General features: G+C 33.1%; 1 protein-coding gene across 1 annotated transcript in view; it reads left to right on the forward strand.

Annotated features, from left to right (window-relative positions):
• Positions 1 to 12,312, forward strand: part of FAM81A (family with sequence similarity 81 member A) — a 91,195-nt gene that overhangs the window by 14,851 nt on the left and 64,032 nt on the right. The window contains exons 2-3 of the mRNA XM_051980747.1: positions 6,246 to 6,313; positions 6,988 to 7,261. Of these exons, the coding sequence (XP_051836707.1) occupies positions 6,267 to 6,313; positions 6,988 to 7,261 (321 nt within the window). The 5' untranslated portion in view covers positions 6,246 to 6,266. The remainder of the gene's footprint in view (positions 1 to 6,245; positions 6,314 to 6,987; positions 7,262 to 12,312) is intronic.

Genomic DNA, 12,312 nt, shown 5'->3' on the forward strand with positions numbered 1-12,312 from the left:
GTCTCTATGTTCATGTAGACTAGGGGTAGGGACTGAATTTGTAATTTCAGTTGATAATAGGCAATTCCAGATGCGGATATAATTCTATCAATTTAGGTTGATTCCTTCTCAGCAACTAACAGTCTTAGCTTTCTAGTAACTTTGCAGAGTCACAGATACCATAGGTATCAGAGGAAGACTTGAACTGAGGTCTTTCTGACTTTTAAAGTCTATATATTTTATATTACTATATACTTTTTGCTATGCTTCAATGCTTCCTCTATATTCATATATAGAACCATAATTAGGGCAGGGCAGCCTGTGCTTTGTGCATTGTACCAACTTGCTCATAGAGAGAGCTTTGTTGCATTGCTCCAGAGACTATCTTCCTTTTATCTCTTCACCAACCTGGTGTCCTTTGGGACTGACAGAAGACCCAGGAAAAGAGAATGGAATTTCAATTTATTGGAGGACTGTTGATTAGAGTGGGAAGTCAAGCTGTCCTGTCTCATGTCATGACAGTACCAGTAATCAGATTATCCTCTGCCCCCTACTCTCTTCTTATTTTCAACACTTCTTTGTCTGCTCCCCTCAACTATTTTTGCCCCAGGGGAAAAAATTCTGCTTATTCTGCTTTCATAACAGTTTGCTCAACCATTTCTCATCATTGAGTATATTCTTTGTTTCCAGCTTTTAGATAAAATAAATAATACTGCTATGAATATTTTAGTACATATGAAACCTTTCTATCCTTGATCTTCCTAATAATATATGCTCAGTAGTGGTTTCATTGATTCCAAAGGTAAGAACAGCCTATTAACTTTTAACTAACTTCCACTTTCTCTTTTTACTAAATAATACACATAACTACAAAGCATTAACCTAATTATCTATTATCTTGGCTTAAGAATCATTAATGTTTCCTGTTGCCTCTAAGATGAATACCGTTTTCTCACTTGTCATTTCAAGGCCTTCACAATCTGGTACCATCATACATTTCTAAACATATTTCACATTTTCACTCATTGCACATTTTATTTTAAATAAATTGGCCTTCTTGTTCCCTAAGCTCAGCATTGGTTTTCTAATGCTGCCCCATTTCTTTGCACAGGCTGTCTTGTACAGGCTGTCCTATATCCCTAGGATTTACTTCTTTTTCTTTAGGTTACTTAGAATGTCTATTTTTCTCCATTGCTTACCTTAAATACTTCTTGTGGTAATGCTTTTCTGATCTCCACCCCCAATTGAATTGCTCTTTCATTCCTAAGATTATTTTGTATTTGTATATCTCTATAAGTGTTTTCTATGTATCCCCTTTTTTCCCTGGAATAATTGGATCAATTTACAGCTTCACCAACAGTGTAAGAATGTGTGTCTATCTTCTCCAACAAAGAATAACAGTGAATAAACAATTTCATGTTAAATTGTTCACGCTGATATTTTTCTACTAGTTTGCTTTCATGTTCTACAAGTACCATAAATTATTATTATTAATTTTTTATTATAGCTTTTTATATACAAAACATATGCATGGGTAATTTTTCAACATTGACCCCTGCAAAAATTTCTGTTTTAACTTTTCCCCTCCTTCCCTCTAACCCTTCCCTTAGATGGCAGGTAGTACCATATGTGTTAAATATGTTAAAGTATATGTTAAATACAATATATGTATACATATTTATACAGTTATTTTGTTGCACAAGAAATATCGGATTTTGAAAGAAGATAAAAATAACTTGAGAAGAAAAAAACAAAAATGCAAGCAAACAATAAAAGAAAGAGTGAAAATGTAATGTTGTGGTCTATACTCATTTCCCAGTGTTCTTTCTCTGGGTGTAGCTGGTTCTGTTCATTACAGATCAATTGGAACTGATTTGGATCCTCTCGTTGTTGAAGAGAGCCACATCCATCAGAATTGATCATCATATTGTATTGTTGTTGAAGTATATAATGATCTCCTGGTTCTGCTCTTTTCACTTAGCATCAATTCATGTAAATCTCTCCAAACCTCTCTGTATTCATCCTGCTGGTCATTTCTTATAGAAAAATCATATTCCATAACATTCATATACCACAGTTTACTCAGTCATTCTCCAATTGATGGGCATCTCATCAATTTCCAATTTCTAGCCACTACAAAGAGGGCTGCCACAAACATTTTTGCACATGTGGGTCCCTTTCCCTTTAAAATCTCTTTGGGATATAATCCGAGTAGCAACACTACTGAATCAAAGGGTATGCACAATTTGACAACTTTTTGAGTATGGTTCCAAATTGCTCTCCAGAATGGTTGGATCTGTTCACAGTTCCACCAACAATTCAGCAGTGTTTCAGTTTTCCCACATCCCCTCCAAAATTCGTCATTATCTTTTCCTGTCACCTTAGCCAATTTCACAGGTGTGTAGTGGTATCTCAGAGTTGTCGTAATTTGCAATTCTCTGATCAACAATGATTTGGAACACCTTTTCATATGACTAGAAATAGTTTCAATTTCTTCATCTGAAAATTAGTACCATAAATTATTAATGCTAATTTAGTTATTGGAGAACTCTTTCAGCCTAAGAACATTTTGTTTTTTTTATTTTACATATCACTTATATGTATAAGGAAAATGTTGAAGTCTTTCTAAGATGTGATGGAGAATGATATCAAAACCATGGTTTTCATAAAATACTTTAATAATTTATAAGCTAATTATGCCCAAAGGACTATAAAACTGTGCATTATACGACTATGCATGTGTCTCAAAGAGATTCTTTTAAAAAAGGAAAAAGACCTGCAAAAACAAAACTATATATAGTAGCTTTTTTGTGATAGTAAAAAATTGGAAATTGAGGGAATACCTATCAATTGGGAAGTGGGCAAATAACTTATGGTATATGATTATGATGGCTATTGTGGTATAAGAAATGATGAGCAGGATGCTTTCAGAAAAACCTGGAAAGATTTACATAAACTGATGCAAAGTGAAATGAGCAGAACCAGGAGAATGTTACAACATTAGCAGCAATATTATATGATAATCAATTGTGAATCACTTAATTATTCTCAAGCATATGTAATCCAAGACAATTCAGAAAGACTTATGACAGAAAATGCTATCTACTTACAGAGAATGAATCCAGAGAATCTGAATGCAAATAAAAGCATACTTTTTTTTTTTTTTTTTTCAGCTGAGGCAGTTGGGGTTAAATGCCTTGCCCAAAGTCACACAGCTAGGAAGTGTTAAGCGTCTGAGGTCAGACTACAAGGGCTGGTGCTCTGTCAACTACACCAACTAGCTGCCCCTGGAAGCATACTTTTAAAAACCATTCTTTATTTTTATGTTTTCTTTGGCAACATTATTAAAATGCAAGTGTTTTATGTGACTGCACATGTGTAACCTTTATGAAATTGTTAGCCTCTTTAATAAGGGATGAAGGGAGGAAGAGAATTTGGAATTCAAAATTTTGAAAAAAAGTTAAATTGTTTTTATATGTAATTAGAAATATAAAATATTTAAATAGTGAAAATAAATCTTTAAGTTAAATGAAAACAAATTAAATATCAATATCTAGAAAACTATTTGTAAGAAATTATCACTCTAATTCATTTAGTAACTGAAAACTAAATTTTTAATATGATTCTCTTTTTTGTTTGTGATGATTATAAAATATTTATTATAGCCAAAATATAATCCAAATAATTGGTGAGATGATGTGATACAATGAAATGATTATTTGTTTTGAATTACAAAATCATAGTTACAGAATTTGAGAGTTGAAAGGGACTTTAACTACCAGCTTTTCTAACCTATACATAAAAGGAATCCTTCTAATATAACCTTGGTTTGAATACTTTTCAGGAGAGGGAAGCCATTACTTCCTGATATAGCCCATTTCAATTTTGTATAGCTTTGATTATTAAAAAGTTTTTTCTTATCATGTCAAAACTTTTTTTTGAGAATTCTCTGATTTGTTTTTTTTAATAATAATAGATTTTTATTTTTCAAAATACATTCACCCTTGCAAAACCTTATGTTTGAAATTTTCCTCCCTTCCTTTCCACCTCCTCCTTCCTCTAAATAGCAAGCAATCCAATACAGGTTAAATTTGTGCAAGTCTTCTAAATATATTTCCATATTTATCATCTTGAACAACAATGTGATCCATAGTCATTCTCCATAGTCATCTTTCTGGATGCAGATGGCTCTCTCCATCACAAATGTTGGCTTGAATCACCTCATTGCTGAAAAGAGTCAAATCCATCACAGTTGATCATCATATAATCTTATTTTCTTGGTTCATTTTATTTAGCATCAGATCATGTAAATCTCTCAAGGCCTTTCTGAAATCCTCTTGCTGATCATTTCTTACAGAACAATAATATTCCATAACATTGATATACCATAACTTATTCAGCCATTCTCCAATTGATGATCATCCACTCATTTTCCAATTCCTTGCCAAAAAGGGCTGCTACAAACATTTTTGCACATGTGGGTTCTTTTCCCTTTTTTATGATCTCTTTGGGATACAGACTCAGTAGAGACATTGCTGGATTAAAGAGTATGTATGGTTTGATAGCTCTTTGGGCATAGTTCCAAATATCTCTTCAGTACTGTTGGATCAGTTTATAACTTTACCGTATCCCCTCCAAGAATTATCATTACCTTTTTCTGTCATCTTAGCCAGTCTGAGAGGTGTGAAGTGGTCAAGTCTAAACTTTTGCAGCTTCTACTCATTGCTTCTAATTCTGCCTTTTGGAACCAAGCTTATTTTTCTTTAATCCCCTGTGCTTAGCACCTAGTAAACATTTAATAAATGCTTTTTCATTCATTCTCTTCATCTATCCAGGGAAGTTAGGTACCTTCTTGATATTTTAAAATATTTATCTGATAAATAATAATAAGCTTATTAATAATAATTAATAATAAGCTTATTAATGGTTTTTGTACTGATATTATCATTGCAAAAGTCATTTTCCTTAGCAGGGGAAGCAGAAACAAAGTTAAGAATGGAGTAGCTTTGCTTTTTCTTTGTTGTCAGTTATCATTACTCTGTCTGCTCCAAACACACATCTCATCTCTTCTTCAATGCTTTTCTTTCCTCAAAATAGTTTAACCATTTCCCAGTGCCCACCTCCCATCAAAACACAACAACCTAATCCAATGATTGTCTGTTTCTCTTGGTTTCCTGGAAGAATTGGTTTCCTTCTCCAGGCTTAACTCATTTTGATCTTTTGCCTTCCTGACATTGCTTACAGCCATAATCATCTTTGTTAATAAGCTTTGCAATTATTGTATGATTTTTGCTTAAATCTTAGTTGGTAGGTGTATTCATTGAATATACATATTAGTCTTTTCACCCAAGTCATGTTTCCTTCTCACTAGAATTGTTTGTTTTTGTGTTTTCAGAATTTTGTTCTGGAATATCTCTCCTTCCTCCTGTGTTGGCTTCCATTTTAGTTCATGAGCTTATATCATTTCTTTCCTTTGACCCTTTTGGTATCCTTTTTTCTAAAACCTATAGTGTATATCTTACTATGCACAAATTTCTTCTCCTCTGTCACAAACTCTAAAAGAGAATGGTCATTTTCCTCTAATGTTCCTATCATTTTCCACCTGAGAAACTGATTTCTACCTCTCAGTGAAAATCAGATTCAAAATAAAAATTTCCTTAATTCTTCTACTTTTGAAGGAGACAGTTCTTCAAGAAAAGCTTGCATTCACATCCTGATTCTGTTCTTTTGCTTTCTGTACAACCTTGTGCTGAATGCTTTACTTTTTGACTCTCAATTTCTTCTTTTGATGGGTAGAATTGGACTCGGTAATTTTTGAAGACTCTTCCAGGTCTAAATTCTTTGAGCTGTTAATATAAACATAGCATTAATATGACTGTTGCCAGTAATGGACTCACAGAATCATACTATAATGATAATTGATTATTTTATTTAATTTCCTAATAAAGACTCAAAATTTTCTAAGTTCCATTAGCACATTTACTGAGTGCAGACCTATTGATAATAAAGCAAAACTCTTTTTGCTCAAGCTTTGTTATGGTTATAAGTCTGATGTGTCTTAAGAAACTTTTTGGTTTTATCTGTTTCTTTTTAATATTTGTCTTTTGTTGTTTATTTCATATTTAAATCACAACTTCCTTAAAAATAAAAGAGTGAAAACTTAGGATTGGAGTTTTCTGTAAATTTTTATGGTTCTATAGATTTATGAAGTTATTTTAGTGCCATATATAAACTGTTAAATAATTTGATGCATATTTTTTCAACAGATGTGAATCATTGAAAAGAAAATGGCACAACGAAGCACTGTACTTCCATCCCTTGTTACCGAGGAAAGGTATAATATATTAAAAATATCTGTTTTAGGGATCTAATTTTTTTAAGTGCAAATACTGCTTTTCTTTTAAACTAATTTTGCATAGTTCTATGATGTGGGTTTTTAATCTGTGACTGTTTAACCACAAATAGCTATATTAAAGGACAAGAGTATTACGTATTGTTCACTTTACTTTTCCAAAGTTTTCTTCTATAGGATACAATATTAGAAGATAATGAGCTGTTTTCCTTATAGCTAGAAGAGTAGTCCTCCATATTTGTACTTTTAGAAAGTTAGAGAGCTGAGGCAATAGCCATCAATTTTTGCTCTTGAAAATTCTGCCTGGTTTCTTGACCCCAGCCTACTGGGGAGACAGTTGAATCCTTACTGAGAAGGAAAAGTCTGTAAGTGTTGAGGGTAAGGTAGGATGGAAGATTTTCCTGCCTCTTTCCAGTAGTTTGTGGACCCCAAAGATTAGAGATTATGTCTGACTAGATATTAATATATTTGCCTCTTGCCCTACTCTTCAAGTAGTTTGCTAGTTGCTGCCTAGTCTTGCGGGGAAAAATTAAGAAGATTCTGCTCCTCTTGTGCATAATGCATGCATGCTTATATTTGTTTTATGAAATATGTAAAATCAGACTCATGTTCTTTTCCTATGTTAGAAATGCAAATGAAATTGTTCCCTTTTGCAGGCGAGTTAGAACCATGCCACGACATAGCCAGTCTTTGAGTGTGGCTCCATATTCATCTGCAAGCTTAGTGGAACAGTTGGAAGATAGAATTTTGTGCCATGAGAAAACAACTGCAGCACTTGTGGAACATGCTTTTCGTATAAAAGATGACATTGTTAACAGTTTGCAGAAAATGCAAAATAAAGGTGGAGGAGATCGATTGGCTAGATTATTCTTAGAGGAGCACATCAGAAATATCACGGCAATAGTGAAACAACTTAATCGTGATATTGAGGTAAGATTTTTTTTTAAGTCAAGAGATTATACTATATTGTTGGTATTGCAGTTATATATCCTTGAAGGCTTCATGCAATTTTTTCACTTCTGTTTCTCCTAACCTCCTATATCCATTCACTTGCCAAATACCTCATATTCACACAGTACCTCCTATATTCATTGTCTCCTTTCCATTCCTAGCACTATCATTCTCCACTGGCCCTTGTTGCAACTTGCCTTGAGTATTTAAGCAATTCCATTGCTTAAAACTCTTTAATGATTTTCTGTTACATATTAAACTCCTCTGCCTGACATTTAGAGACCTCCACAAGCTGGTGCCATCTTTTAAAACCTTATCTTAAATTATACTCTTTTATATACTCTGTGTTTCAGCCAAAATGGACCATTCACTTTTTCATGAATGTGCCCTATGTTTTTCTGCTATCTTCATGCCTCTACTCAAATTGTTTTCAATATATAAATTTTTCTATCTCCACTTTCCACCTGTTGAAATCTTATTAATTTTTCAAAACTCTTCTTTAGTCATTTTTTATTGAGAAATAATGTTTTTTTTTGCTCAGTTAGAAATGATTTTTCTTTCAGAACTTAAAACTATCATAGTACTTTTGTCATACTCTAATTTTCATTTTAGCTGTTTGTATACAAACCTTTCTAAATAGATTGTATGTTATTTGAGGGAAGAAGGGAGCCTTTACCTCAGTACTTTGCTAATAGTAGGCACTTTAAAATGTCACATTTAAAAAATGGATTATTAGTATTAGTATAATTGTTAAATTATAGAACTGGAGGGAATTTCAAGAAATTTTTTAGGCAATACTGAATCAAAACTGTCCCAAATAAATATTTTTTTCCTAATGATTTTCATTTTCCTAATGATTTCCAGGAAAGAAGATTCACAGCTATTCTTGTATTCATGATTGTATTTGATAATAGAGTCTACATTTAAAGCTGTAAGGGACCTTATGATTCATCTAGTCCAGTGCTTTTCATTTTATGGATGAAGGAACTGAAGCCCAGAGAGGTCAACGATTTTTCAAGTATCATGTAGGAAATTGCCAGGTCAAAATTTGAAATGCTGATCCTGTAGCTCCTAGAAAACCCAAGGTTCTTCTCACTGTTCCATGTTGCCTGTAATATTTGTCATTGTCTATGCTCTTCATGGATAATCCAAATTTCCTTTGGATCTCTTAAATAAGCTTCTTTTTGTTGGTCCATGGAGAAAAAACAAATTTTTTAAATAAGAACTTTACATACATTGAACTATTTATCATCTTTTCTTTCATTAAATTAAGTAGTATTACTTTTCTTAATGCTTTATCATAGATTTTATTTTCCAGCTTACACTCATTGTTAGTACTTTACTTAAATTCTCTTCTAATTTTTCCAAATGTCTCCTAAATGAACATAGTGACGACTAATAATGGATTTTTATAATCAGTAAATATTCATGAAATATCTACTGTATGCAAAGCACCAAAAAGGTGGCACAAAGTTGTTATCTTCTAGTTATTAAACTCTAGTTTGGAAACGATCTGATAACTAAAGACTTATAAGTACCAGTTGTTAATATGGTATTAAAATACTTTATGCATAATTGTCAAATTTTTGAATAAAAGGCATAAAGAAAATTACCAATATATTTAGAATTTGTTCCAGGTCTTTTATTTTCCATTTGACCAGACTAAATTAGAAATACAATTTAAAATTCTATCTGCATGTAGGTTATGATACTAATTTATTATATGTAATACCAACTTTCATTTATCTTTTGAAGTTTCCATCTCCATTTACTACTGCAATCAGCAGGTAAGTTAATTGGTTTCTAGGTTTTGAAAAGGTCTCCCCTCCTTTGCTTTTTGTGTCATTTAAAGAAAAAGACTGCATTTATTTGTGAGATAGAAATAGAAAGAATAAACTTGGGACAATTTCAAGTGATGGTGGTTCTTATATTTAGAATTTCCTTTCCTTTTAAGTTTCAGATTTGGGGCCTAAGCATTTTTGATCCGAAAGGAAGAAGAATTAGGCAGCTGCAGCAACTCAGCTCACTATTTGCATCCCCATACAGGGGTGAAGGTGCATTGGGGTGCTGACTGTTGTTTGTACCTAAAGCTCAAGAGAGGTAGGAGGAATGAGATATAATTGTTGGAGATAAAGGAACTAATAAGCCCTCACTACCCTATCACTAAAACAATAATAGCAGCTGATTATTTCCCTTGACTCTGTGGATTACAACAAAATGTGGCAAGTCCTTAAAGTGATGAGAGATCATTTTGTATCCTGAGGAAGCTGTAGAAACATCAAAAAGCAACAAGGTCAAGAAGTTAGAACTGAACAAGGAACAACAGATTGGTTTAAGATTGGGAAAGGAGTATGAAAAGTTTGTATGTTGTCACCTCATTTATTTAACTTATGTACAAAGTATATCATGTGAAATATCAGGCTGGATTAATAAGAAGCCAGAATTAAGATTTCTTGGAGAAATATCAACAATTTCAGATATGCAGATGATATCACTTAGATGGCAGATAATAAAGAAGTATTAAGAAACCTTTTGATGAGGATGAAAAAGTAGAGTACAAAAGCTGACTTGAACCTTAATATTAAAAAAAAAAAAGCTAAGATCATGGCACTTGATTCCATCACTTCCTGGCAAATAGAGGAATAAGAAATGAAAGCAGTGTGAAGTTTTGAATGCTTGGTCTCAAAGATTACTTCAGATGGCAACTGCAATCATGGAATGAAAAGATGTTTGTCCTTCAGAAGGATAGTTATGGCAAATTTGGACAACAAACTGAAAAGTAAAGACCTTGCCAACAAAGATCTGTATAGTCAAAAGCTTTGTTTTTTCTAGTAGCAATGTATGGCTATGAGACCTAGACTTTGAAAGAAAACTGAGCATCATTTTCAAATTTGATGCTGGAGAAGATTTTTGAAAATCCATTAGACAGCAGAGATTAAATTAGTAAATATTTAAATTAATTCAGACTAACTATAGGAAGGACAAATACTGAAACTGAAGCTTAGATATTTTGGCCACATAAGGAGAAGACAGGACTCTTTGGAAAAGATCTTGATGATGGAAAAGATTGAGGGCAAAAGGAAAAGGCCTGGCAGAAGATGAGATGGATAGATAGTGTCATAGAAGCAACAGACGAGCTTAGACAGATTTCAGGAAACGATGGAGGATAGAAGGGTCTGGTGTGCTATACTTCATGGGATCATGAAGAGTTGGACCTGACTAATGAATGAATATCTTTTTATTTAATAATATAATTCAAGTGATAACCCAGGAAATGGAGTGCTTCCCACTCCTTTTTTCTCCCCAAACTCCTGGTATAATAGTCAACATAAAGAAATTAGTCATGTTATCATTACTTAATGATACTTTTGGGAGAAATGTCAATTTTACTAATATATGATTTAGTATATATTATTTATGCTGTCTAAAGAATGGAATGAGGCCTCTGAATATATTTCTCATAAAGTATATTCTCAACCAAATTTGTTGTATTTTCATCAATAAAATACAATGAGAACATGCCGTCCCTGGGGCTGTGAAAGCTATGTAGCTATTGTGACCTAAAACTGGTATTATGCTGCAATTTCATTTATTAAAATAGAATTGTACCTTTAGAAAATCTACTATAATTTAAGAGTCCATAAAGTGAGTGTTAATCTAGTTCCCTTGACATTCAAGTTTCCACTTTATTTTGTTAATATAGGTTAATAATAGGTTAACCAACATTTATTGAGCCCTTGTTTGTTTAAGATATTTTGCTAAGTGCTGAGGATATAAATAGAAATAGAAAGATAGATACTTCTTGTCCTCCAGGAACTTACATTTGAATGGGGAAAACAATGAAATGAAACTAAAAAGGGGAGGAGAAATACAAGCACATAGTGTTGGAATATGATGGAGGAAGTTTATACCACAGCCTACAGAGGAATGAGACAGAGCTGGTCTCAGCTCTTTTCTTTTCTTTTCTTTTTTAAATAAATTTTTATTGATAGAACCCATGCCAGAGTAATTTTTTACAGCATTATCCCTTGCATTCACTTCTGTTCCGATTTTTCCTCTCCCTCCCTCCACCCCCTCCCCAAGATGGCAAGTAGTCCTTTACATGTTGAATAGGTTACAGTATATCCTAGATACAATATATGTGTGCAGAACCAAACAGTTCTCTTGTTGCACAGGGAGAATTGAATTCAGAAGGTATAAATAACCCGGGAAGAAAAACAAAAATGCAAGCAGTTTATATTCATTTCCCAGTGTTCTTTCTTTGGGTGTAGCTGCTTCTGTCCATCTTTGATCAATTGAAACTGAGTTAGCTCTCTTTATCGAAGAGATCCACTTCCATCAGAATACATCCTCAAACAGTATCGTTGTTGAAGTGTATAATGATCTCCTGGTTCTGCTCATAGTTCATGTAAGTCTAGCCAGTCCTCTCTGTATTCATCCTGCTGATCATTCCTTACAGAACAATAATATTCCATAATGTTCATATACCACAATTTACCCAGCCATTCTCCAATTGATGGGCATCCATTCATTTTCCAGCTTCTAGCCACTACAAACAGGTCAGCTCTTTCCTTAAATGAAGTTTGTAGAAGGAACCATTCAGTAGGAGGCAGGATCACAGAGGCAAGGGTATTGTCAAAGTGTGAATTCCATGGCTAGAGTGAGCCTTGAAGAACTAAAGCATAGTAAAGAAAGGCTAGAGTACATTTTAGAGAGGAATGAGCAGAAAAAAAGATTATAGTTTCTAACAATTGCTCTTAAGACCTACAAGTCATTCTTTCTAAATGTGACACAGGAGAACTTTTTGTAGAATCTATTTTGGGGACTTTTCTTAACTCTGTCTCTCTCTCTGCCTCTGTTTCTCTTTTTCATCGTAGCTATATATAATATATATATTATGTATATATATATATTATAGCATTTCTTGGAGTTTTTGACATTCTGATTTGTGATTTTTTTTTCCTTGGCCTTTCATTTATATATATTTTTATTGCTCCTCTTCCAATTCTACCTCCCTTATCTCTTATTAG

Source organism: Antechinus flavipes, chromosome 2 (assembly GCF_016432865.1).
Source record: "Antechinus flavipes isolate AdamAnt ecotype Samford, QLD, Australia chromosome 2, AdamAnt_v2, whole genome shotgun sequence".
In the NCBI taxonomy this organism is placed as follows: Eukaryota; Metazoa; Chordata; class Mammalia; order Dasyuromorphia; family Dasyuridae; genus Antechinus; species Antechinus flavipes.